Genomic DNA, 27918 nt, shown 5'->3' with positions numbered 1-27918 from the left:
GTTTGTTTGTTTGTCACTGCGAACATGTGGATATCAGAGGAGAGAACTTATTGGAATAGACTCTCCTGTTACCTTTATGTGGCTTCCAGAATGAAACTCAAGGGTCAGGCTGTTTAATTGCCATTGTATCTTTTGAAAATCAGTTATCTATTACTATTTCTGAAGTCTTTGTTCTCTTTCAGTGGATTTGATCTTTTAACATTTTGTTTTTGTTTTTCCAGACAGGGTTTCTCTGTGTAACCTTAGCTGTCTTGGAACTCACTCTGTAGACCAGGCTGGCCTTGAACTCACAGATATCCGCCTGCCTCTGATTTCCAAGTGTTGGAATTAAAGGCATGTACCACCACTACCTCCTGCTTATTTTAACTTTGGCCAGTTTTCTTTTTCATATTTATTTGTGTTTAATTTATGTGTATGGGTATTTTGCTTACATGTGTCTCTATGTACCATGTGTGTGCAGTGCCCATGGAAGGAAGACATTGGATCCTGTAGAAATAGACAGATGATTATTAGTTGTCATGTGGGTGCTGAGAGGGTCATATGCAAGAGCAACAACTGTTCTTAACAGCTGAGCCATCACTTCAGCTCCTGGATTTATTCTTTTCTCTCTGTCTGTCTCTGTCTTTCTCTCTCTCCCTCCCTCCCTCCCCTCTCTCCTTCCCCCCTCCTCTTCTCCCTTTCTCTCTCTGTCTCTCTCTCCCTTTCTCTCTCTGTCTCTCTCTCCCTCCCTCTCTCTCTCTCTCTCTCTCTCTCTCTCTCTCTCTCTCTCTCTCTCTGAGGGAGTTGGAGGTATCTCACCATGTAGCCCTGGCTCTGGTGGAACTCACAGACACCCGCCTCCCTCTGCCTCCTGAGTGCTAGGAATAAAGGTATGTGCCACCATGCATCTTTTTTACTTTGTATGTTTTGTTTTAGAGTTTTTTCAAGACAGAGTTTCCCTTTGTAGCCCTGGCTATCCTGGAACTCCCTCTGTAGACCAGGCTGGCCTTGAACGCAGAGATCCACCTGCCTCTGCCTCCAGAGTGCTGGGATTAAAGACATGGACTACCAGTGACCAGCTTTTTGTTTTGTTCTTGAGATAGGGTCTTACTATATAGCTCTGGCTGTCCTGAAACTCACTATTAGATCAGACTGGCCTCAAAGAGATCCACCACCTGCCTTTGCCTCCCAGGTGCTGGATTTAAAGGTGTGTGCTACCATACCTGTCTTTTTTTTTTTTTTAACTTTTTTTTTTTTTTTTAAAGTTGTCTTGCAGCTGGGCAGTGATGGCACACTGCCTTTAATCCTAGAATTCAAGAGGCAAAAATAGTTGGATCTCACCGGGCAGTGGTGGCGCATGCCTTTAATCCCAGCACTTGGGAGGCAGAGGCAGGTGAATTTCTGAGTTCAAGCCCAGCCTGGTCTACAGAGTGAGTTCCAGGACAGCCAGTGCTACACAGAGAAAAACCAAAACAAAAAAACAAAACAAAAATAGTTGGATCTCTGTAAGTTCGAGATCTATAATGGTGAATTTTAGGATAGCCAAGGCAACACAAAAAAACCCTGTCTTAAAAAAGAAAAAAAAGCCAGGCAGTGGTGGCACATGCCTTTAATCCCAGCACTTGGGAGGCAGAGGCAGGCGGATTTCTGAGTTTGAGGCCACCCTGGTCTACAGAGTGAGTTCCAGGACAGCCAGGGCTATACAGAGAAACCCTGTCTCAAAAAAACAAACAAACAAAAAAAACAAAACAAAAAGAAAATGTTGCCTTGTTTATAATTTGCTTGCTTTTGCACATATAATTTTAAAACCGGTGCATTTTCGGTTTTTTTTGTTTGTTTGTTTTGTTTTGTTTTGTTTGTTTTTTGTTTTTTTTGTTTTTTGTTTTTTTTGTTTTTTGGGACAGGGTTTCTCCATATAGCCCTGGCTGTCCTGGAACTCACTCTGTAGACCAGGCTGGCCTCGAACTCAGAAATCCACCTGTCTCTGCCTCTCAAGTGCTGGGATTAAAGGCGTGCGCCACCACCGCCCGGCTCTCACTCTTTTTCTTTCTTTCTTTCTTTTTTTTAATAAATCCTGAAGAGATTTTTGTTTTGTTTTGAGACAAGGTCTCACTGTGTAACCCTATCTGGCTTGGAACTTGCTATGTACACTAGGTTGGCCTTAAACTCACAGATTTGCCTGCTTCTGCCTGGTAAGATTAAAAGCATTTTGTCCACCATGTTTAGCCATAGATTGATGGGTTTTTGTTGTTTGTCTTTTTTTTTTCTTTTTTTTTTTTTTCATTTTAAAAATTTCATTTATATGAATGTTTTGCCTTCATGTATGTCTGTACATTGTTGTGTGTGCCTTGTACCCTCAGAAACCAGGAGAGAGCATTGACTCTCTTAGTACTGGAGTTACATTTTTTTTTTTTTTCGAGACAGGGTTTCTCTGTGTAGCCCTAGCTGTCCTGGAACTCACTCTGGTCTCGAACTCAGAAATCCACCAGCCTCTGCCTCCCAAGTGCTGGGATTAAAGGTGTGCACCACCATTGCCCGGCTGGTGTTACATCTTAAATTCTGTGTATTAATCAGGGTTCTCTAAAGGAACAGGACTAAATGAAACTGACTCAGTATGTGAGCACATGTGAGTGCATGCATGAGTGTCTGTGTCTGTGTGTGAACATATTAAAATCAAGTTTATTAGAGTGGTTTATACGCTGTGGTCCAGGTAGTCCAACAGTGACTGTCTTCTGACAGAAAGGCCAAGAATCTGGTAGTGTCCATAGACTGAGTGTCTCAGCTGTCCTAATCTGATGCAGAAGGCCTGAAGGATTCCTAGGGAACTGCTTCAGGCTGTCTTCAGTCTGCCTTGCAATCATGAAGAAGAAAGTGCTCAGACCAAAGAAGGGATGCCTCAGCCATAAGACAGATGAGCCCGCCAGCACGAGTGAGGGCAAGCAGGCAAAAAGCAAAAGCTTCCTCCTTCCATGACCACAGGGCTGACAACACAAGATGGGGCTCAGATTTAGGATGGGTTCTGACTTCAAGTGATTCTGTCAAGAAGTTTTAATTGATTCCAGATGTCAAGTCCAGATGACAACCAACATTTACCATCACAACCTGGTATCTCACTCAGCATATAGATTTTAATATTTTTTCTCTCTCTCTCTCTCTCTCTCTCTCTCTCTCTCTCTCTCTCTTTCTCTTTCTGTAAAGATTTATTTATGTGAGTACTCTGTAGCTGTCTTCAGACACACCAGAAGAGGGCATCAGATCCCATTACAGATGGTTGTGAGCCACCATGTGGTTGCTGGGAATTGAACTCAGGGCCTCTAGAAAAGCAGTCTTAACTACTATCTCTCCAGCCTAGAAATATTTAGTTAGTTAGTTAGTTAGTTTGTTAGTTAATGCCAGAAGATCCCATCATACATAGTCATGAGGCACCATAGTGCTCTTAATTGCTGAGCCATCTCTCCAGCCCTCATTATAATTCTTAATATTGAACTATTAGAACATGTTCACTTGGTCTATTGGTGTTGCTTAGTATGGTCATCTTCTTCTCTTTTTGAAACAGGTTCTTGCTCTGTATACCTGGATGGGATGGAACTTTAGCCAGTCCTCTTGACTTTCCTTCCTGGGTACTGGGATTATAGGAGTAGAGGCCCATACTCAACTTTTCTTCTTTTAAAATTTTCACTGTTAGCCCGGTGTAGCGGCACAAGCCTTTAATCAGCACTCAAGAAGGAGCAGTAGGAAGTTCTTTGTGAGGTTTGAAGTCAGCCTAGTCTACAAAGCAGGGTAGCTAGGGCTACAAGAGGGAAGGAGGAGAAAAAGAAAATAAAATTTCCTTTGCCAACTATGAACTCATTCCTTCTGTGGACAGAGTCAAGTCTCATGGACACACACTCTAGGTGTAGCTTCCTTCTGAAGGGACAACCTCCCCCCCCCCCATTCGCACTTCCTGAGAGTCCATCAGAGTCTCAGTCATTCCAGGTATAGCAAGTAGCATATAGTGAATGTTTGTTCAAAGGGACTCCCGTAGCCCAGGAAGGGATTGAACTTGTGATCCTTCCAAGTAAATGGGATTCAGGCCTATGCTTAACAGATGGTAGCAATACAGTCTGGTCACTGGAGGCCACTTGCCTCTCTGTGAAATGTAAAGCTGTCTACGGCCCTCCCACTGTCTTCCCTTGTTCTTTCTTACTTGGTTCTGGTAACTCCTTGGTACCAAAAGCCTGGATGACACTTAAAGCTTGCCCCACAAGCAGAGTCCTAGCATGTTTGTGCTTGCTTCCCAGTCCTGTCTGTCTGCACTATTTATGATGCTAGCAACCAACCTTCTGGACAGCTTCTTGATTCTCCTTGTGACTCTGTTGACCTTCTTTCTGGCTTGTGGAAATGACTGCTATATCACTGTTCCCTTATAAGGTCTTTCTCTGTCACATCTTCTTGAAACAGCAAGCAGCATCTCAGCACGAACAACATCTAGTTCATTTTATCTGAGATACTTGTTACATAGTCACATGGTTTGGGTTTCCCCATCCTGAGAGGATGTTTGCTTTGTGAGCTCTCATGCCACAGTTTATTAAACGTACCAGTCTTCTAGAATTTCTTAAGTGGTTTCCATCATCTTCCCATCTTGTTGTATACAGCCCAAATGCAGATGGTATCTGTTCAGTTTATTTAGTTCCCTTTTTTCTCTATCATTCATTCTGCTATCTTCTCACTGTGGTTTGGTTTCCTGCCCAAGGATGAGTATGGATTGTCTGTCAGTAGAGCAGAGATACTATGTATGCACTAGGAGATGACTGGGGTCATACTAGGAAGTGCTAACAAAGTAGGCATCTGTTCTGGGTGTCCCTCTGGGGAATCCCATTAACTCTCAATTCTCATATGGTTTTTGCACTTTTGGACTTTACTCTCTAAAGGAATGAATTTTTACTACATATGACCAGACCTAGAGTACATTTATAGTTTTTGATCTAGATTGTTCTTTCAAAGACTTTTTTTCCAAAAAAGTGTTTGTTGTTGTTTGTTCTGTTTTTCAGACAGCCTTAAAAATCTGAAACAGTCTTTTAGCCTGGAACTTACTATGTAAACCATAATGGTCTTGAACTCACAACGTTCTGCCTGCCTCTGCCCTCTGGGCTTTTTAAATTTTTTAAAGTAAGGCCTCACTCTGTAGCCCAGGGTGGTCTGGGACTTACTATGTAGCCCATACTTGTCTTGAATTATACAGGTCCTTCTGCCTCCACCTCCAAAGTGCTAGAATTGCAGATGTACATTACCATGCTTGATTCTGGGAGATGATTTGTGCTCCTAGATGATGCATCAAGGACTTTTTTAGCCCTCTCTGCTAAGGCAAGATTTCTGGACCATGTGTTTTTCTGCTCCAGTTGGGTGATAGGGTATGTTGCATGGCTTTTCCTGGGGCACTAGGAGCAAATGTCTATACTATACCCTAGGTATGGCACCAAAACACAAAATCCAATCTACTCTAGTTTGATGAACCTTAGTTTAATTGGGCATACTTACAGGAGCATGGGTGGGATTATTTCTAGGCACACATACAACTTATAAGTTACAGATATAACTTATCTACATCACAGAAGAAAGATCATCCTCAAATAATTCCTTAAACTATTCACTATTCATATGTCCTTGGTAGGGAAGGGGCCTTGTGTGCTGTTCACCCATTTCATAAAGAAATTCAGGTAGACTCAGTCTTCTCAAGATATCATAAGGGTAGCAACACCTGATCTGATTTTTAAGACAGCAGTGGCCATACAGAGGACAGAGTTCCACAACAGAGTGATGATTTCTTTTTTTCTTTTTTTCTTTCTTTCTTTTTTTCTTTGGTTTTTCGAGACAGGGTTTCTCTGTGTAGCCCTGGCTGTCCTGGAACTCACTCTGTAGATCAGGCTGGCCTCAAACTCAGAAATCCACCTGCCTCTGCCTCCCAAGTGCTAGGATTAAAGACATGCGCCAACACTGCCCGGCTGTGATGATTTCAGTGTGAGTATGTGTTGTTTGTATAGCAGTTTGTGTATTCTTCATTCCTTCAGTCCATCAGTCAGTTGTTATTTTGTAGTACAGGATAAAACTCTATCTCAAGGTTTTATCCCTAGAGGTCATTGCTAAAACACAATAGCGGTGTTTGTATGTTTCTATACAAGGCTTCTCAGGGCCTTACACATGCTAGGCAGACACTGTAGCCTGCAATCTCTTATCCAGGAGAGGGGAGGTCTTCTTCTCGTTTCTGTCGTGAAGGAGTGTAGGGGCCAAGTTTCTTAACTATGAGTGTTAGAAATAGGAGGCTTCTTAAATACTATGAACCTAGAGTCTGAGAAAGCTGAGTGACAGTTGGGGAGAGGGTAGCAGGCGCTTTTGTGGAGGTCATTGTATAACTCCTTGGAAAGCTGAGTCAGGTACTGAGAAAAACTGCACTTTTGAATTAAACTGTAGTATGCTTACGTTCATGTTGTACTAGAAGTTACTGCAGAAATAATAATTGCCGTTTTTGCTTTCTGTAGGATATGGAACTTGGAACTCTGGGACAAATAGAGGCAAGTATTTAGCCATACTTTTCTTAGGACTGTTCGAGTTATGTTTTCTAGTTCCCTCTGTGGCCAAGCAGGACTTAGGTGGGTGTTTCTGGGTCTGGCACAGAACGTCCTCCTTAGAATGAGAAGGGCCTACCCAGCTTCAAGTGGCTAAGAATTCCCCCCAGCTTATTTTTGACCAAAACACCTTTTTTTTTTCTGTGTTTGTCTCTGTCTGCTACCTGCTCCCTTCTCCCCATCCCCCTCTATTTCTATCCCTCTGTCTCCCTAACTGCAGGCTACGAGAACTATGGTTATGGCTATGGCTATGGCCAGGATAACACCACCAACTATGGGTATGGTATGGCCACTTCACACTCTTGGGAAATGGCTAGCTCTGACACAAATGCAAACCCTAGTGCCTCGGGTAGTGCCAGTGCCGATTCCGTTTTATCCAGAATTAACCAGCGCTTAGATATGGTGCCGCACTTGGAGACTGACATGATACAAGGAGGTGTGTACGGCTCAGGTGGTGGAGAAAGGTAAGTTGGGGTGCTGCCTAGGGTCTTAGGCTCCTGTCTGCTAGAATCTTTACTGTATGTTTCTTAGTAACTACTTCCTCTCTCCTTGCTCTGTGCTTCCCAATGCTGTGCTCCTAATGAGGTCATTGTACTTTCCTTTGTTAACCTGTCACTCTCCTTGCTAACCCCCGTGTGCAAGGAAAGAGCAGGCCCCTGTTGTGCTGTTTGGACTGTATCCACAGACTGGTTTCTCAGGAGGAGTGTGTGTCTCCTCTCTTCATGACAACTAGGTATTCAGTCTAGAATGGCATCCTGCACAGTGCCAAGGCAGAGCAAATTGGGTTTGATGAGAAGTATGGGATAATCCTTTTGGACTAAACCACTGGGAGCCAGGTCATCTCCATCCAAGTGTTTAGGCAAATAAGTGTACTTAGGGCTAGAGAGATGGCTCAGCAGTTAAAAGCACTGACAGCTCTTCCAGAGGACCTAGGTTCAAATCCCAGTACCCACATGGTGGCTCACAAGTGTAACTGCAAGATCTGACAACTTCACATAAACATACATCCAGGCAAAACACCAATGCACCTTAAAAAACAAAACAAAACAAAAACCTTAAGAGTACTTAATGGCTACTTGCTGGTGCCTTATATATGAATGCTTGTGGGGAACTTTTGTCCTGGCTTCATAGATGGGGCTACTGAAGCAAAGCAGATCCTACCCTTTGCCTGAATGTAAGGAAATGATAGGGCTGGTTGTGCTGAGCCTCACCGTCAGATCTGTCCTACTGTAGAGGATCACCCAAGAGCGTTGTCATTGGCTGAATTGCTTTTGGTTTGTTTCAAGAGTTCTTGCATCATAGTAAGAAGGGTACGTGTATTTCTAGCGTAAGATAAAGGGGAGCTGGGTAGCTTCCACTGGTAGGCGGTGGAGAACAGACAGTGAGGAGGGAGGAGCTGGTCTGGTCACTAGGAGGACCTAGTAAAGGCCCTGGGATCCTGGGGAAGAACAAGAAACTTGGCTCACACTGCTGCAAGGCAATTTGCTGTAGCATGGAGCCTTGGAAGCAGTGCCTGGGGTGAATGGCAGCTGCTATTTCTTTTGCATCTGTTGATGCTTCCCAGTGAGGCTTGGAGAGGGAAATATAGAGAGGGCTCTGTACGTGTGAAGTATGGGAGAAATAAGCCTAAACATGTCTCTGTCTTAGCCAGGTGGTTGGCCTCCTTCCTAGGTATTGTGTTAAGTTTTCAGTGAGACTAAGAGTGACAGAGCATAGTAGGGCAGGAGCAGTAGTCTAGGCAAGCTGGAGTCAAGGGACTCCAAAGGGCTCTGCCTGATGCTTGCCATATGTCTCTACAGATATGACTCCTATGAGGCCTGTGACTCAAGGGCCATCCTGAGTGAACGAGACCTCTACCGGTCGAGCTATGACTATGGCGAGCTTGACCCTGAGATGGAAATGGCCTATGAGGGCCAATATGATGCCTACCGTGACCAGTTTCGAATGCGTGGAGGAGATACATTTGGTCCAAGGGCTCAGGGCTGGGCCCGGGATGCCCGGAGTGGACGGCCAATGGCCTCGGGCTATGGGCGCATGTGGGAAGACCCCATGGGGGCCCGGGGCCAGTGCATGCCTGGTGCCTCCCGGCTGCCCTCCCTCTTCTCCCAGAACATCATACCCGAGTATGGCATGTTCCAGGGCATGCGTGGTGGGGGTGCCTTCTCTGGTGGCTCCCGATTTGGCTTTGGATTTGGCAATGGCATGAAGCAGATGAGGCGGACCTGGAAGACATGGACCACAGCTGACTTCCGGGTGAATAAGCTGACCTACCTCTCCTGACCCAGGCTGGAATATAGCTACCATATCTGAGTTCACTCCTTCTTTCTCTTCCAGACAAAAAAGAAGAAGAGAAAGCAAGGTGGCAGTCCTGATGAGCCAGACAGCAAAGCTACCAGAACAGACTGCTCAGACAACAGTGACTCAGACAATGGTAAATTGGGGAATGTGGTGTTCTGCTTCCTACCCTCCTGTTCCCTGCTCCCATGGTATTCCTGGATTGAGCTTGACTGTTCTCTCCTTGCAGATGAAGGCACTGAGGGAGAAGCTGCAGAGGGAACTGAGAGTGCTGAGGCTATGGAGAAAGGCTCCCGAGCAGTAAGTAACCCTAGACCTCAGGCTCCTACTCTCTGCAGGTATGGCCTAGGAGTACAGAGCTGACTTAAAGAAACACAGCCTTGCTACAAGGGTCACAGGCAGTGTGGTGATACCTGCATGGGTGGTGAGTGGTCAGCACAAGGAGGCTGAGTATCTAGGGAGAACTACAGACCACTTCACTAACAATGTGTTTCCTTGAGAAATGGGGGCATACAGACCTCTGTGCACCAGGTAGTGGGAAAGTCTGATACTCCCTTAGTCCTTTAGAGCCAGTATAAGTAGCTGTACCCTTTTTAAAATTGAATTTTAAAAATTGTATATTAGGAAGGAGAGGACGAGGAGGGAAAAGAGGATGGGAGAGAAGAAGGCAGAGAAGATTTGGAGAAAGGTAAGTCTTCCAGGGGTGCCTAGGTACTGGGAAGCTCATCCAGGTGCTTGTAGTGGGAGGAAACCAGCTGAGGGCAGGGTTATAGCAGAAAGATGGCTGGCTGGGACCTTCCTTATGGGACTGGGTATATGTTAGCAGGACTTCTTCTGACTCTGTGCCCTCCTAGCCTGCCTCTGTTTTTCCTAGCCAGAGGTTATGGATGGTGTGCCATCCAGTCTAGCACTGTTTTTGCCTTCAAGTGGGGGCAGCAAGCAAAAGTGTGGGGAGCCCCAGGCACACACACACCCCCTTGGTCCCTCAATAACACACAGTTCCAAGTCCTCAGTGGCTGGTGTCCAAGCTGGGACCCTTGGTGCAGTTTTTACGGCTCTGGTTTGCGTGTCCTCTCCCTTAGCGCCTCTCCAGCCCTTGTTGGGAGTCCGTGTCCCCCCACCTGAGTGATGAGCGCCAGCAGGTACCTAACAGTAAATCCAGCCTCAGCCCACTGTTGCCGCGGTGCCCGGTGGGGGGGTGGGCAGGGCCATGTGAACGGCCTCCCTGCATCCTGCCACCCAGTCCCTCTGAACACGCTTGTGTTCCCACCAAGACAGCCTGTCTTTGCCTTCCAGCTTCTCTGCACCCACTCTGCAGAGAGTGAGGGTGTTCCAGAAAATAGAGGGGTCAGCACGTGTCCCCCTTCTGGTGCCTAAGCCAAATCTACTTCCTGCTCAGCTCAGGGCAGCCAGCCCTGCTCATGGCCTGAGGCTTTATGTATACAGCTGCTCTCAGATGGACCCTCTGGAGTGGACAGCGGGTGATTCAGCCACAGGCCACAGGGTCTATTTTATTAGAGTCCTGCTGGTAACTCTGCCTTTCTGTTACCACAGGGGCCCTGACCGCCCAGGATGAGAACAGCCAGGCCAAGCGCAAGTTGCAGGCAAGCAAGAAGAGCCAAGACAAACAGAAAAAGCGGCAGCGAGACCGTATGGTGGAAAGGTAACTGTCTTCCCTCCATCCCTCTGCCTCTGCCCTGCTCTGGGGCTACCACCAGGAGAGCAGGGTCATAGCTCTGCCATCTCGCCGCCCTCTGACCTCCCTTGGGAGCCACCACCTGCTCTGCTGTGCATGGACCCTGCTTCCCGCCAGGCCCAGCTCCCAACTCCTGACTCATCCCCTGCCCCCTCTGTGGCTACCTGGCGACCGCTGCCATCTGTGGCCTGAGACCTGGCACTGCTCAGCACCACTGCCCAGACGATCCAGCACTAGGTCACTCAGCGCACAAGCCCTGAGGTGCGCAGGGGGCCCGATGCCCCTGAGGGAGGGGGCCAGCTCATCAGAGACTCAAGGTCCAAGGCGCCTGTGCCACCCCAGCTAGCTGCCAAGAGGCCGCCACCGTGCCCAGGAGAGATGACAGCACCTGTGGGCTATGGCAGCCTCTGGGTCTGCTGTTGGCCCTGCCCACCGGCCCTCTCAGGCCGGGCCTGTTTGTGGCTGAGCCCTTCACGCCCCTTGGTCGGGTCTGTCTGCCCTCAGGGCTCCCGCACTGGCGCTTGCCTACTCCGCCTCAGACTCTTGCTCTTGCTGGACCTTCCACTCAGCCTCGCCGGCGCCCGGCCCCTGGGCTCTTCAGACAAAGCTGACCCCGTGGCCCAGATAAGGACGTCCGGCAGAGGTAGGGACCCGCCCCGAGGCCTCGGTGGCGGCTGGCCTCCTCCGCCCCTTGCCACGGAGGCCTGTTCCAGCCCAGGCCCTAGACCCCAGGCTTCTGCTGTGGACACGAGGCCTAGACAGAGAGCACCTCACCCAGTGATTCCAGGCTGCCCTCTGGCAGGCCAGGCGGGCGCCCTCCTTCCAGCTCAGACTGGTCTCTTCTTGGAAGAGGAAGATGAGGCAGCAGGTGCCCAGGCCTGCTGCCTCCCATCCCTCCTGAAACCACCCCCCAGGCATTCTGAGCAGAGGATGGGCTGGGCCATTGAGTCCCCCAGACCTGAGAAGGAAGATGCAGCACCTTTTCAGGCACTGCCTCGGGACTGCGTACTCCACTCTGCACCTCAGGCCCTCCTGGCTTTCGCCAGGGCATCCTTCCTTCCGGTCCCCAGCTGGGCCAAATGCACAAGCTCCTGCCTAGCCTTGGTAGAGAGGCCTTCCGACAACCTTCCAGCGACTCTTTGCCTGTTGCAGCAGTAGCTGCCTCAGGTGTCAGTCTTCTGCCTGTGGGAAGGAGGAGTTCTTCCCCTAACCCTTACGTTGCTGTAACTGCAGCCTACAGACTATCCCTTCCTGCTCCCGACCCTACCAGTTCCAGCCTACCCCTCAGCTGGGACTGCACTTCAGAGCAAGGCCTGTTTCAAGGCCTGCACCTGGGTTGGGGTAGCAATGACATTTCCTGGGACCCTTGCAGCCTCAGCCTCTTGTTTCCCTCCTGTGGCAGGATCCAGTTTGTGTGTTCTCTTTGCAAATACCGGACCTTCTATGAGGATGAGATGGGTAGCCACCTTGACAGCAAGTTCCACAAGGAACACTTCAAATATGTAGGCACCAAGCTTCCCAAGCAGACTGCTGACTTCCTGCAGGTAAGCTTCTGAGCAGCATGTCTGCTTTATGATTTCTCTAGTCTGGGACTGCCAGGCTGCTGACACAAACATCTGTCTCTGATAGGAATATGTGACCAACAAGACCAAGAAGACGGAGGAGCTCCGAAAAACTGTGGAGGACCTTGATGGTCTGATCCAGCAAATCTACAGAGACCAAGATCTGACCCAAGGTGAGGAGGTTCCATCCCACCAGGATGGCTGCCACCAGGTAGGCCCCTAGCCTGCCCTTCTCTGCTTCTTCGATGTTCCACTGTTTACCCAGTCTCAGCTCATGTAGAAGTGGCAGGGAAAGTTTAAGAAACTAGTCTGATGTCTTTGGCACCTGAGACCAGTGATGATTGCTTTCTTCTGCCCCCAACAGAAATTGCTATGGAGCATTTTGTGAAGAAGGTGGAGGCGGCCCATTGTGCAGCCTGTGACCTTTTCATCCCCATGCAGTTTGGAATCATCCAAAAGCATCTCAAGACTATGGATCACAACCGAAACCGCAGGGTGAGTTGGGGCCCAGGTGTTCTTTCCTAGAGGCGTAGACTCTGCTTGCCCATGAGGGACTGTGAGGAAGGTAGGGGCAAGAAGGAAAAGCCAAGGAGATATATGCAAACTGTTTGACAGAGGTGACATTGAGCTGGACTTTGAAGGATCAACTGCTAAATTAGTTTCAGAAGTCAGAGGCCAACAGTACTGGTATGGCTGGAAGAGAGAAGGGAATTAGACTTCAGACTTGCTTCCGTCATTAGCAGTATTCAAGTAGTTGAATAAAAGTATTAGAGTTAATCAGATAAACTAGAGACATTTGCCATGAAGAATATAGGGAGCTTGGTCTCGGGCCATGTGGATAAGAATGACCTTGGGAATGAAGAGGAATGTTGGTGAGATACAGGAGCAGGAGATTGGCCTGGGGGAGGGAGCAGGAGCCTCTAGTGATTCTCATTCCTAGAAACTGAGTAGACAGTGGACAGAAGGTGTGTATATTTGATTTGGGGGTGGGAGGGGAGCATATTTGGTAAGACAGTTACTATACTTTGTTTTCTAGTGTGTTTCCAGGCCTGTCTGAGGTCAAAGTATATGTAGGGTTGTTTGCTTGTTTGTTTGGGTATTTTTTGAGCTTATAATGAAATATCATTTCCCCCCCCTCCTTTTTTTTTTCTCTTTGCAAATCCTCCATGTGCCTCCCTTACTTTGCTCTCTTTCAAATTCATGGCGTCTCTTTCTTTATTTGCTGTGACATGAGAGTATATATGTTTGTGTACTCCTAAATAGGTAAATGCAGCCTGCTCAGTCCGTGTAACGTTACTTCCTGTTTACGTTTCAGGGCTGATCTGAAACTGGGTAACTGATTGTCCTGTTCCCTGGGGAAGACTATTTCTCCCAATCTCAGCACTCCTTGGTTGCTGGTAGTTCTTTGATAAGGTTAAGGCCTCTTTAGTCTCCCTTTTTGCATTAGCATGTCTATTGGTTTCATCCCATCCTTGTTCAATTAATGTTTAGGCGGCCATGTTATGAGACTTCATGGACGTAGCTGTTCATGTTTCTAGAAGATAAATCTCACAGCAAACTCCCTGTGCCTCTGGCTCTTATCATCTTTTCACTCCTTTTTTCTCAATGATTACTGAGCCTTAGACTAAAGAGTTGTGTTATATCAGTGTGTTTGTATCAGTTGGAACTGGGCTCCACAACTCTGCATTTTGATTGGTTGTGGTTGTCTGTAATAGTTTCTGACTTAGAAAAATTTTCCTTGATAAGGAGCAAGTACTGCACATATTGGTGGGGAGAAGGACAAATATTTAGAATGGAGCTCAGAATTATGCTGTTTTAGTAAAGTGGTAGTTGTAGGTTCTCCTCCAAGGCCCATGACTTCACTAGCCCTAGGTAGCTGGCTAAGTTTCTGGTACCAGGCATGATCTCCCTCTTGATGAATGGCCTTTGAGTCTAGTTAGGGAGAAAAGATGGTGGAAGATGTATAACATATGACGTTAATAAAATATAGGAAAAATTAGCTCTAGCTAAGAAAATATAAAGTTGGAATTGACCTAGTTTACCTTTGAAATTATAGATGAGGCAATTTGAATGCAGGTTAACACTTTGAAAGTTCCAAATGAATCAGACATGATGGTGGCGCACACCTGTAACCCCAGCACTTGGGAAGCTGAGACAAAGGATTGCTGTTAGCTCCAGGCCCACCTGGGCTACAGAATAAAGCTCTATTTCAAAACCAAAACCAAAAAAAGTATGTTTCAGATTAGAGAACTAGAAAGCTTCCATATACTATTATTTTGGTAACTGATTACTAAGTTGTAATTGACGTATATCAATAACAACAACAATAGTATCATAATATATCCACTTTACAATGTACACTTTAGCCAAGCTGGTGGCACATGCCTTTCATCTCAGCACTTGGAGGCAGAGACAGGTGGAGCTCTGTGAGTTCAAGGCTACTGAGGGCTGCATAGTGACAACAACTGTAACAAAAGTACAGTTTATCTAAGTTGTTGGTACATGCCTGTAATCCTAGTGCTGAGGAAACTGAGAAGGAGTACAGGTTCAAGTACAGCCTGAACCATATTGACAATATCAGAAAGAAAGAAGAAAAGAAGGAAGGAGGGAAGGGAGGGAGACAAGAAGGCAAAGTTAGCTCAGCTGATAAATTGCCTGATGTTGGAGGATGCAGACCTGTGTTCAGATCACGCTCTGTAGACATTCCTTGGCTTACTTGCCTTGAGGACATGTCTTCTGGGCATTTACAAAGCTTTCCTTTCTATATGATTCCTCTATGTAGCTTTTTTTGTTTGTTTGTTTGTTTTTTGTTTTGTTTTGTTGTTTTTTTTGTTGTTGTTTTTTTTTGAGACAGGGTTTCTCTGTGTAGCCCTGGCTGTTCTGGAACTCAGTCAGTAGACCAGGCTGGCCTCGAACTCAGAAATCCACCTGCCTCTGCCTCCCAAGTGCTGGGATTAAAGGCGTGTGCCACCACCGCCTAGCTTCTATGTAGCTTTTATAAGAACACTTGTCACTGGATTTAGGAACTATCTAGGTAATTAATTAGATACTTTTTCCATTGCCTGACCACTCAAGCAACTTAAAGAAGATAGAGTTTATTTTAGGTTACAGTTCAAAGGTACAGTCCATCCTGGTGAGGAAGCCATGGTGGTAAGAGTTTGAGACTGCTAGTCACATTGCATAACACTATGGAAACAGCCAGTCTTGGCTTCTTACACCTATAATCATCTCAGGTCTCAAGGACACAGAGACAGGTAGATTCCTAAAGCTCTTTGATCAGCCATTCAGTGAGAGATCCTGGATCAAAAAAATAGGTGGAGAATGATGAGGACAGATACTCAAAATCTCTAGCTCTTACACATATGTGCACACCAACAAGTATACAAACATACACACACTGCACATACTATATACATTTACAACAGACACACACACAATTCCCTTTTTTTTTTGAAATTAGAGTTCAGTGGTTTTGAGTCGGATCCCACTGACCTCGGAGTTCTGCAGTCATATCATAGTTAACATAGAACATGTTTGCTGGCACCCACCCTTAACTTCTCATCCAACCCTGGTCCTGCGGGGCTTCCAGTTTACTGTGTATTTGGCTATTTTCAACATTGCTTATAAATACTCACATAATACATGGTCTATGATTGCTCCTTTCACTATGAGCATGGCATTTTCAGGGATCTCTACATTATAGCATGTATCAACTTCATCATTTGAATGGATTAATATATTCATTGTCTAAATATACTTTTTTTAAAATTTTGTTTGGTTTTTCTAAATCCACTAATCCTCTTAGATGTGATTTTCAACCTTCCTAATGCAACTCTTTAACACAGTTAATTGTTGCTTCTTCATAATTGTATTTTTGCTATTGTTATGAGTTGTAATGTAAATATTTGATGTGCAGAATATTTGATATGCAACCCCTGTGAAAGGGTCATTCAATGCCCCCAGGGGTCTCGACCCACAAACTGAGAACAGCTGCTCTTAGGCCCTTGTGTTGTTTTCACCTTTTGGCTATAATAATAACACTCTTAGGAACATTTGTTATAAGTTAATATATGGGCTTATTTTTATTTCTCTTGAGTATATGCCTAGAAATAGAATGTCTACATTAAAGTATAACTCTTAATTGCTTTGAGCAAATATAAAATTGTTTTCCAAAGTGGCTACACCATTTTCTATACTCAGAGGCAGTATAGGAATGTCCAAGATTGTGAATATTTTCACCAATGTTTGAGACGGGGTCTCATGTAGACCACGTTGACCTCTCTCTCTTAAAGTTTTGGTTGCAAGTCTAGCCTTTAACAGTTGAGCCATTTCTCCAGGCCCAGACTGATGAGTTCTCTGTGCAGCTGAACGCCTGCTCTTCCTATCTAGAATTATATTCACGTGCCCCCGTGCCCAGTTTATGTAGTGTTGGAGATAGAACCATGGTCTTATGCATGCTAGGAAGCAGTCTGCCAACCTAGCTATATTCCCAGCCCTTTATGTATGTTTAACTACCTAGTAGTCTAGCCATTCTACTGAGTAAAAAGTGCTATTCTTAAGGGAAAGTCTACTCAGATTCCTGGAGTATTTAAAAATTGTATTGTCACCGGGCAGTGGTGGCACACGCCTTTAATCCCAGCACTTGGGAGGCAGAGGCAAGCGGAGTTCTGAGTTTGAGGCCAGCCTGGTCTACAGAGTGAGTCCTAGGACAGCCAGGGCTACACAGAGAAACTCTATCTCGAAAAACCAAAAAAAAAAAAAAATGTATTGTCTTCAATTATTAGAGGTTTTTGGTGTTGCTTTTTAATGCTTTTTGTTCATTTACATTGCTGAGGATTAAACTTAGTACCTTGTCCATGCTAAGCTAGCACCCTATTAAGCTATATCTCCCGTCTTATAATTCTTTTATATTTGAGACATACGTCACTTGTATGATAAGATTTGCAAGTATTTTTCCCATCCTATGGGGTTTTCCACTTCATTTTTTCCAGACAGGTTCTCATTATACAGCACTGGTTGCTCTTGAATTTGCCATGTAGACAGACAAGTCTGGCCTCAGATCCGCCTGCCTCATGTTACCAAGTACCAGATTCAAAGGCATGCACCACGATGCCCAGCTGTTTTTCACTTTCTTGAATCATGTACAGGTGAATGCAGGTTTTTGTAGAATCCAGAAGAGGGCATCAGATCCCCTGGCACTAGAGCTACCTGATATGAAAAAGCAGTGCCTGCCCTTAACTCCTGAGCCACCTCTCCAGCCCCTCACAAATGCTTTTTTTTTTTGTTTTGTTTTGTCTTGCATTTTGCAATACTGGAATTGAGACAAACCTACAACTTTGTACATATAGGCAAGCATTTAACCACTGAGCAACATTCTCAGCTGTTTTAAGGAATGATCTCACAATGTAGATCAGGCTGGCCTGAAATTTGTTTGGCTGCCCCTATGTGGGCTGGAACTGAAGATCTTCCTGCTTCAGCCACCTGAGTATTTGGATTATAGGCATGCACTCTCATAGCCAGCCTTTTGGGTGTTTAATTTTGATAAAATATACTCGGTTTTACCTTTTATTATTTATGCTTAGAATGTATTATCTGAAAATGCATTAAACAAAGGTCATGAAGGAACTCCACCACTTCCCACTCCTCCTTTTTGAGATGATGTCTCACTATGTATGTGTCTCTGGTTGGCCTAGAACTTGCTGTGTAGAGGGGCTAGCTTTGAACTTATGGCAGTCTTCTTGCCTCTGCCTCTTGAGTGCTGATATTCCAAATGTGAGCCACTGTGCCTAGTCCTTGCATTTTCTGGTTTCAGCTTTTACAATTAGGCTTTAATCCATTTAATTGTTTTACCATATGAGGTGGGGACATAATTTCATTCTTTTGCGTAGAATATCCAGTCTTCCCAGTACTACTTGAAAGACACAGTTCTTACCCCCAGTAAATGACCTTTGCCCTGTGTAGAAAGTCAGTTGACCATAACTATATGGGTTTATTTCTGGACTCTAAATTCCATTCCATTGTGTTTGGTTCTTTTTTGGGGAGTGGGGACAAAGGACTTACCTGTTTATTTGTTGTTGTTGAGAGGTTTCACTCTATAACTTGGGCTAGCCTTGAATTGGAATTATTCTTTGTGTCTCTGCCCATGTTTTGGAATTTATTCTGCCTTTGTACTGTAGCCTCATGATTAAATTTAAATTCAGAATGTGTAATGTGCCCAACATTATTTTCAGTATTGATTCTGTTATTGTATGCTGTTTAGTTTTAGTATTAACTTGTCATTTTCTCTGAAAAAAACAAGCTGGTACTGTGATAAAATTATATTGTGTTTTTAAATGATTTGGGGAAATCCTATTATCAACATTGTGTTTGTTGCTTCTTCGTCCAATGGATAGAGTGTTAGTCTTGTAGTATTGTCTTCTAATTGATGGTTATGAGTCTTTTTCTTTTATTTTGGGCTTTTTGTTTGTTTTTAATCTTTCCTTTCACCAGTGTTTTTGAGAACATGATTTATACCTGTTATGGTAGCATGCCCTTGGGAGGCACAGGCAGGTGGAGCTCTGTGAGTTAAGCCCAGCTTGGTCTACAAATCCGAATCCTCCTCTGGGCCAACTTGACAATTGTTTTCTTAAAGTATTTCTGTTGTGTTGTTCTTATTGTCTTTTGGCTTCACCTGTCTGATGAGACATCTGTTTGCAAGTGAGGTTTTATTTGCTTCCAAGTTTTTTTCTTATCTTGGGTTTTTGGTGTTGTGAGTTATGATGCATCCTTTTTAGGTATCCGTGTTTACTCTTCTTGGAGTTCACAGGGCTTCTTTGTTGTGTAGATTAAAGCTTTCATTAGTCTTGGGAAGCTTTTAGACTTTTTTTTCTATTCCTTCTTATTCTGTCACTATACATTATATTGAGTAACTTAATGCTGTCTAAGATAATTCATTTTTCTTCACTGTTTTTTCTCTCTGTTCTTTAGATGGTATATAATTGTTGCCTGAGTTAGAACAAAAGTCCCAAGCACAGGGAATACCAATGAACTAGGCTCAGCCATTTGTCCTAGGAAGCCAATCAAAGAGACAAACAGTGTGGAAAGCAGGAAAGGAGTTTTATTGACAGTTTGATTACCCTGCTGTGGACAAACAGTACTTACAGTGGTCTTAGTTTCTAAAAGGAAAGATGAGCCGGGCAGTGGTGGCACACACCTTTAATCCCAGCACTTTGGGAGGCAGAGGCAGGTGGATTTCTGAGTTCAAGGCCAGCCTGGTCTACAGAGTGAGTTCCAGGACAGCCAGGGCTACACAGAGAAACTCTGTCTCGAAAAACCAAAAAAAAAAAAAAAAAAAAAAGAAAAAAGAAAGAAAGATGAACAAAAGCAAGCACTAGGAACTTTATTAATCCATATCATCATCTTGATCTGACCACGACCAGCCATTACTTTAGGATCTGCCGTGTTGGTGCCAAAAAGATGTCTGGTTCATTGTCTTAACTATGATCCAATAATTGTAGGGAAGAAAGACTCAAGGCTAATTCAGAAGGAAAGAAATAGAACAAGAGGGAAAAACAAGGTGGGAGTTACTGAGTCGATACCTGCCTTCTTAAGTTCTCACTGTTGAGCCAGCAAGACGATTCAGCAGGTAAAGAAAGGCAGTTGCTGAATTGGATACCTGGGACTCACATGGTGGAAGGGAAGAAGCCACTCGTGGAATGTCCTCTGATCTCCACTAAAGAAACAAACAAACAAGCACATGTTAATTCACATCCACACTGTCAAGCCTTTAGTCCATTTCAGTGAAAGAGAAATGAAAGTTGAACCCTGTACTGTGATATTCGACCTACAGGCTTGTTCAGTTTACATCTGCTGTTGAACCCCTCTGCTGAATGCTTTGTTTCTGTTACACTTCTCTTTTTTCTGAGATCTAGTTTGCTTTTATAAAAAGATATTACTACATCTCTGTCGATAGTCCATGTTCTTTAAATGTGGTGGCTTTGTTTGCTTTTTGGTTTGGTTTGGTTTACTTTGTCTCACGTGTAGCTTTGGCTGCTCTGGAATTTGTTATTATAAACTAAGCTGCCTCAAACTCACAGAGAACTACCTACCTTTACCTCCAAGCCCAGACTAAATGTGTTTTTAATTACCACTTTGAAGTATGATGACACTGCCAGGTGGTGGTGATGCCCATTTTGGTGAATGAGTACTCAAATTATCTTTCAGTTACAGTAAGAAAAACAACTGTATCAAATAACTGTAAGAAGAGCTACTTAGGGCAGTGGTGGTGAATGCCTTTTTAACTGCAGCATTTTGGAGGCAGAGGTCAGTGAGTCTCCGAGTTCAAGGCCATCATGGTCTATAGAGTGAGTTCCAGGACAGCCAGGGCTATATGATGAAGAAACTGACATCCAGTCACTACTGTTTTTAATTTTGTTTTGTTATCTTTAATATGGGTCCATTTCCTTTGACTATCTTATAATCTAGATGTCTTAGAAATCACATAATGACTTGACCCTCCACATATGTAGCAACTTATTAACCTATTTGCTTATTTGTATGATTTAATGACTAGCCAAATTCTGTTGTTTTTCTCCTTTCTATGGGTGTTGGGAATTAGACTCCAAGCCTTGTACATTCTAGACAAGCACTCCACCACTAAGCTACATTCCTAGGATGAGCCAAATTCTTTAGAGATATATCTACTAGTGAAGTCCCTTTCATCCCTGCAGTGAGAGTCTGATGTTGTCCTTTGAGGGAGGAACCTATTGGCATATTACTGCTACCCTGGGACACTATGAATCACCTGGGGTGGTTTTAAGTCACCTCCTATCTTTTCCTAGCCACACCAACTAATGCACTATATTAATTTCTTGCCTACTGTTCTTTTGTTCTTAGCAGTGTCCTAAAATTTAACTTGCACTCTATCTGATTTGGTTAAATCCTGGTTCTTGGCCTGAGCTGTGGCTTAGTGGTAGAAATGTTTCTCTAGCATGTATTGACACCTTGAGTTTAGCCTCAGTACCCATTTACCTCAGATGAGACTTCTTAGAGGGATAGTTTCTGAGATTGTTTGAGATTTACTTTCAATCCGGGGAGGCTGCTCTTAGCCCTTGTTCTGGGTTGCGGTTGGCTGATTAACCTGTTTGTTTTGTTTGGTGGCGATAGAGCCAGTCTTTAGTTCAGTTTATATTACTCTCTAGTCCTCCAGCTTTTTCTCCACATTCTCCATTTGCTTAAGAGAGACCTTCATTCTTAGGTATGAAGTCTATTCCTTTGGGGGAGATACTGAGAGTTCACTGTTCTAAGATGCAGCCATCCCAAGACAAACAATTTGAACCAAGGAAGGAGATGAGTGGATGTGAACTGGCTAGAGTCTCATTCTCTTGGCTTTTCTCTCCCTCTCTCTCATCTGGGCCCTTTATGAACAAGAATATGTGGGTCCCTGTATTCTTGGCATGCTGTGCAGTAAGGCAAGCCTGGGTTCTTGTATGGCAACTAAGCTATTATGTCTGCATCTAGAACTGAGCCTCAGCAATCAGTAGCAGAGGCAGGAAGAGAAATGCAGTTGTTGCAGTCACTGGGTCAAAGTATCTTTTCTTTATTAAGCAGTTCTTCATCTACTGTTTGTCGTTGGGAACAGTTCCAGGTACTTCAAATGGGAGGTCTGTCTTTAACTCTCATCAGTCTCAGTAGAGAGTGGAGCCCCAGAACCCCCCCTCAGACTGCCATGCTGCACCCCCTCCCCCCCGTGTGTGTCTCTGTGTGTGTGTGTGTGTGTGTGTGTGTGTGTGTGTGTGTGTGTGTGTGTGTGTTGGGAGATATAGAAGTTTGCACATATAGTCCATGTGCTTTGGAGGCTAGAAGACAACCATAGGATGTTGATTCTCACTATGTCACTATGAACCCTCTCTCCCTTCTTTTGACCTTTGCTTAACTGGTCTGGAACCCACCAAGTAGTCTAAGTTAGAGGGCCCACAAACCCCAGGGACCAGCCTGTCTTTACTTCCCTGTGCTGGGATTATAAGCACATACCACCACAACCACTTTTTTATATGGCATCTAAAGGTTGGACTCGGGTTCCCATGCTTATATAGCAAGCACTTTACTGACTGAGCCATCTCCCAGCCACTGCTTGTTTGTTTTGGTTTTGGTTACGATAGAATCTCACAATGTAGCCTAGGCTGGCCTTCAAGTCTCAGTTCCCCTGCCCATACTTTCCAACTGCTGGGATTACAGGCATCTGCCTATTACACCACCTATGAAGCCTTTTAAATTTTAATTCCAAAGATCAGAAAAAGATAATACCAAGATGAAGTTATAGATCAGATTATTATTGAAGATATGAAGGTGTGAAAAGAAAAGATAAATATCAATTTACTAGTAATTTAAACACAGTAAATTATAATTAGTCTTGTATCTGGTCTGCAAGGATGACTCAAGAATCTAGCAGCATTCTTAGAATAAAATACTGGGAGGGAGCTGGGCGGTAGTGGCGCATGCCTTTAATCCCAGCACTTGGGAGGCAGAGGCAGGTGGATTTCTGAGTTCGAGGCCAGCCTGGTCTACAGAGTGAGTTCCAGGACAGCCAGGGCTACACAGAGAAACCCTGTCTCGGGGAAAAAAAATACTGGGAGGGAAAGTGACAATATTTTTTTTAATTACATTTATTCTTTTGTTTATTTATATGTGCTGGTATGCATGCATACTTGTTCCATACATGTGGAAGTCTGAGGACAACTTTCTTGGGAGTTAAGCTTTCTCCTTCTATCATGTGGGTTCTAGAGATAGAACTGAAGTCCCTAGATTTGGTAGGTAGTAAGAACCTTTACCCATTGAAGCCATCTTGCCAGGTCTGTAGTAACATTCTTAGAGAAGCTGAATGATTATAGCAAAATGATCTCAAAGTTAGTGAATGTAGTAAGGGGGATAGGAGTTAAGATACACAAAAAAATGGATGTCTAACAGTGGCCAAAAACACAAAGGTCAGTTTTGAGTTCAGGAACTTGCTTAGCAGATATTAAAAACTTACTGCAAAGCCAATACAATTTAATAAAAAAAAAAAAAAAAAAAAAAAGCTGATGTTGGCCAGTGATAAAACAGTGCAACCAAGCCTGGTGGTGGTGGCCCATGCCTTTAATCCCATCACTAGGGAGGCAGAAGCAGGTTGATCTTTGAGTTCAAGGACAGCCAGAGCTGTACAGAGAAACCTTGTCTCAAAAAAAAAAAAAACTAAAACATACAAACAAACAAACAACAACAAAAACAGTGCAACCAGACAGTCTAGCAAGATCCCAGTATGTCTCAGAAATCATTTGGGCCAGGAGGTTTGGGTTTCAGAAAACCAATCTGGTATTATACTAACCTCCACTGGGATCTGGCAAAGTACCTTATAGTTTAATACTGAGTAATTCGTCAAGGATAAATAAAGGTGGAATAAAAACCTAATCTTGGCTTACATTTAGCCACCAAATGACTGAGAAGAAAACTTGTTCTCTAGAGTTCTTATGGAGGTATGAGTATGTACTGAAATCAAGTCTAGGTAGGGTCTTGCATATGCTATGCCATTATTCTACCAAGTTACATCTTCAGTCCTGGATTTTATTTTAAATGTATTTTTTTAAAAAAATAAAATAAAGGATTGCTAGGCAATGATGGCACAAGTCTTTAATCCCAATACTCAGAAGATAGAGGCAGGCAGATCTCTTGAGTTTGAGACCAGCCTGGTCTGCAGAGGGAGTTCTAGAACAACCAGAAGCAGTAGTGCTATACAGAGAAACCTTGTCTCTAAAAACCAAAACCAAACCAAAATAATTAAAAAAAAAAAAAAAGGATTATAGCCCTATATGTTCGTTTAGTAAGAAAATACTGGCACATTTTATAAATTTACTACATACCATGTATTAAATTCTAGGATATTTAAATGTTAAAAAATAAATAGTTAGAAGACTAGGAAGAAAATTAGATCATTTGTTTACCTTGACTGTTCAAAGAAATCTACCTAAGCAGGCGAGGCAATCTAGAAGTCAAGGGGGCTTGGGTTACAGAAATTCTGGACAGTCATTTCCAGTGTGTACATCAGAGTACTCAGGGTTACTGACAGCCAGGGCAATGACACCAGAAGAGCAAACATTCTTTTTATCTCACAGCAAAAATATAACAACCAATGCTGAGAAGAGGCAGGTAAGAGGAATCTGTTTTGCCTGTCCTGACCTTGAAGCTTTGAGTTTACCTGATCTGTCTCTGCTTCTGCTATAGTAGCTATTACTACAGATGTGTTCTAACTGACCAGATCAGACTATTTTCTGCCTGGGTGCTGTATAGTTGGTTGTTTCAATGCTGGCACAGTAAGTGTAAGTCACTATTGGAGCAAGGTCAAGCAAGCACTGGATAATTAAGCACTATCATTTGGGATACTCACTTGGTTAGAATTAAAAGCACCAACCTGAAAGTATATATGTTGGGTGTTTTTTTTTTTTTTTAAGTATTTTTCATGTTTGGTCATTGTGACCAAAATCTGGAAACTGCTGTTTCTGTTCAACTTCTGGACACACAGAGGGGTAAAAAAAGGACAGTGTGTTGGCCAGTGAAAATTACTGAGGAACTGTAGTAGTATTCGAATTCTTTACCTTAATCTGTTACTTGAGAATATTCAGTCTATTAATAGATAAAATGTATAAAGAAAACCGTGAGGTCTAGTGAAGTGCTCAGTGGCTAACTCAGTACTTGTTGCCAACCCTATTGGCAAACCTGTGTTTGAGCCCTGGGCCACTGATGCTGGAAAGAGAGTCCTAACTCCCTTTCATTCTTTCTTTGGTTTCATAATCATGTCTGTACTCCTATGACTGAAGAAATGATGAAGCATGTTGATGCAGTCTTTCAGACAGAATGACTCAGATGTGATAGTACAGGTCTACAATTCCAGCATTAGGAGATCAAGAGGATCACAAGTTCAGAGCCAGTTTATAAACCAGGCATGGTCTAATGTTCTTGTAGTCCCAACACTTGGAAGGCTGAAGCAGGAAAATTGCCACAAATTTGAGACCAGCATGGACTACAAACTCAGCTCAAGACAGCTTGGCCTACAAAATATCTCAAACAAAAAATAATTCCAAAACAACCAAACAAGTCCCAGAGCACCCTACACTACCATAGCAAGACCTTGTCTCAACAAAACAAAAGGCCCAGGCTTCACACTGCATCTCATGTCTTTTATACCCTGCCAGCAGGCCCTGGTTTATTTCTAGTTCTTACACTTTGAGATAGGAATTACTGAGGCAAATTTGTATTTCTGGTGTATTCCATCAAACAGCTTTTTGAGTCTGTCACCAATTGTTTCACCAGTAGAGAAGTGTCTCTTTTCAACCTTACCATTATATGTTTCTTCATGTCCAAATCCTGTGAGTTAGAAGGATGCACAACATTTAAATATAGTTTCATCTGTATTCTCGTTTTGTTTGGCAGTCTTATGTAGTTCAAGCTGTCCTGGAATTTACTCGATAGGTCAGAGTGGCCTTGAAATTGCAATAGTCCTCTCTTCCTCTTAAGTGTTGGGCTTACAGTTATGCATTGCTAGGGCTGATTGTATACCCTCCTTATTGGTTCTAAACAATCTCCTTGTGTACTAGGGCAATTTACTCCTAGGTGCCTGCATGTGTGAGTGGTAGCATGTGTAGAAGTCAAAGAACAACTTGCAAGGAGATGGTTTTCTCTCCTTTATCGTATGTAACCTTGGAATTGGGTTCAATTTGCCAAGCTTGGTAACAAGTGCTTTTTACCCACTGAATCATCTTGCCAGATCTTTTATTGTTTTTATATTTTACAATTTTTGTTGTTGTAGGTTTTTTTCTTTCCGGGGGTGGGGGGGAATGGGGTAGGGCGCCAAGGTTTTTCTGTGCCCTGGCTATCCTGGAACTTGCTCAGTAGCCCAAGCTGGCCTTGAACTCGGGAAGATCTGCCCACCTGCCTCAGCCTCCTGAGTGCTGGGATTAAAGGTGTGTGCCACCAATCCTAGCCCTACATTTTACTTTTAATAGGTTTTACTATACCGGGTGGTGTGTGTGTATCTGGGGATTGAACCTAGGGCTTTAAGAATACTAAGAAAGGCCGGGCCAGGCAGTGATGGCTTTAATCCCAGCACTTGGGAGGCAGGGGCAGGCGGATTTCTGAGTTTGAGGCCAGCCTGGTCTACAGAGTGAGTTCCAGGACAGCCAGGGCTGCACAGAGAAACCCTGTCTCAAATAACCAAAAAAAAAAAAAAAAAAAAAAAAAAAAACCCTAAGAAAGCACTCTGTCACCAAACTATTATCTCCAGATGGCCCCTCCCCTTTTTAACATTTTATTTTTCATATGTTTTGCCTGCGTGTATGTATGCTCACTATGCTCGTGCCTGGTGCCTGTGGTAACCAGAAGAGGGCCTCATACTCCCTGGAATTAGAAATTGTCAGCCACCTTCTGGGTGGCAGAAATTGAACCTGAGTCTTTGAAATTCTAACAAGTACTTTTACCTTTAGAGCCATCTCTCTAGCCCCAGCCATCTTTTATTTTCTGAGACATAATCAAAGTTGTCCAGGTTGCCTTTAAACTCCAGGTAGGCTTTCCATTTGAATGCCCTGGAATTACGGCCTGTGTCACTCAGTCCAGCTCTTAGGTTTCAAACAGCAACTATGGTGTGGATGATCAGATCACATCCTAGTTCTTTGCATGTTTGTCCCAAGGTGCACTTACAGACACTAGGTCTAGTTATTGGTGAATAAGAACCTCAGCTGGGTGGCGCACGCCTTTAATCCCAGCACTTGGGAGGCAGAGGCAGGCGGATCTCTGAGTTCGAGGCCAGCCTGGTCTACAGAGTGAGTTCCAGGACAGCCAGGGCTACACAGAGAAACCCTGTCTCGAAAAAACCAAAAAAAAAAAAAAAAAAAAGAACCTCAGCTGGGTTTGTTGGATTTCTAGAGCAGCCTCACCAGCCCTGTTTGCCCTACCCCATAGCTCATGATGGAGCAGTCCAAGAAGTCCTCTCTTATGGTGGCCCGCAGTATTCTCAACAACAAGCTCATTAGCAAGAAGCTGGAGCGATATCTGAAGGTGAGGCAAAGGCGAAAGCGCCGCCCTAGTTCTGACCTCTGTGTGAGCCTGGTCCCCATACTGTCCTTGTGATTCTTTCTTCCCATTAAGGTTTCTATCAACTCTCCACAGGGCGAGAATCCTTTCACTGACAACCCGGAGGAGGAGAAGGAACAAGACGAGGTGGAGGCTGGCGCTCTGGATGAAGGGGCACCAAGTGAAGCGACAGGGCTCACAGAGGGCATGCCAGCACAGCCTCCGGTGCCCCTGGAGCCCGCCCCAGGGACTGCAACACCACCACCTCCGCCACCACCAGAAGAGGAGAGCCCAGTACCCTTGCTGGGCGGGGCGCTGCAGTGCCAGATCCGCGGGATCCCTGGCCTCGACGTGGAAGACGACGAGGAGGGCGGTGGGGGTCCATAACACTTACCGGGCAGGGCTCGCGTAGCTGAAGCTGCAAGTCCAGCCTAATAAAGTGCTTTCCCACTCGAGGTCTCAGTTTGTGTTGTGAATGGTGAAGGCGGGTCCCTGGAAGTTTCCCGACACTAAGTACGCCTGCGTGCGAGTAAATGCTAGAACTGCTCACGCGTGCGCGGACCTGAACGCTCTTGCGCACTAGCTTACCCTTGAGGCACAATTCCCGAGATGCTGTAGATTTGCAACCCGGAAGGCTAGGAGTGTCGGCGGGGGCGGGCCCACTTGAGCAACCAATGGTAGCGCCCAGAAGGAGAGACGTACGGTCTTC

General features: G+C 44.5%; 1 protein-coding gene and 1 long non-coding RNA gene across 4 annotated transcripts in view; one reads left to right on the top strand and one right to left on the bottom strand.

The window, feature by feature from the left end:
* Akap8l (A-kinase anchoring protein 8 like) overlaps nucleotides 1-27664 on the top strand; it is a 33079-nt gene extending 5415 nt beyond the window's left edge. Inside the window, exons 3-15 of one of the 3 annotated variants that reach the window (XM_028783507.1) lie at nucleotides 6495-6527; nucleotides 6802-6859; nucleotides 6962-7045; nucleotides 8381-8834; nucleotides 8916-9012; nucleotides 9106-9176; nucleotides 9501-9564; nucleotides 10431-10539; nucleotides 11975-12116; nucleotides 12202-12307; nucleotides 12499-12629; nucleotides 27099-27194; nucleotides 27306-27664. In XM_028783507.1, the coding sequence (XP_028639340.1) occupies nucleotides 6495-6527; nucleotides 6802-6859; nucleotides 6962-7045; nucleotides 8381-8834; nucleotides 8916-9012; nucleotides 9106-9176; nucleotides 9501-9564; nucleotides 10431-10539; nucleotides 11975-12116; nucleotides 12202-12307; nucleotides 12499-12629; nucleotides 27099-27194; nucleotides 27306-27596 (1736 nt within the window). In that variant the 3' untranslated portion in view covers nucleotides 27597-27664. Of the gene's footprint in view, nucleotides 1-6494; nucleotides 6528-6801; nucleotides 7046-8380; nucleotides 8835-8915; nucleotides 9013-9105; nucleotides 9177-9500; nucleotides 9565-10430; nucleotides 10540-11974; nucleotides 12117-12201; nucleotides 12308-12498; nucleotides 12630-27098; nucleotides 27195-27305 lie in introns of all 3 variants that reach the window. The other 2 variants (XM_028783508.1, XM_028783506.1) reach the window with 2 other exon arrangements.
* LOC114634907 lies at nucleotides 19488-27802 on the bottom strand. Its single transcript, XR_003713393.1, has 2 exons — nucleotides 27604-27802; nucleotides 19488-19845 (listed from the first exon to the last, which is right to left on the bottom strand). It is a non-coding gene; the product is annotated as an uncharacterized LOC114634907 (long non-coding RNA).
* Between the last annotated feature and the right edge of the window lie 116 nt (nucleotides 27803-27918).

The sequence above is a fragment of the Grammomys surdaster genome, unplaced genomic scaffold (genome assembly GCF_004785775.1).
Source record: "Grammomys surdaster isolate TR1022 unplaced genomic scaffold, NIH_TR_1.0 1149, whole genome shotgun sequence".
Lineage (NCBI taxonomy): Eukaryota > Metazoa > Chordata > Mammalia > Rodentia > Muridae > Grammomys > Grammomys surdaster.
Note: the sequence above shows the minus strand (reverse complement) of the source record. Positions and strands in the feature narration are given on the sequence as shown.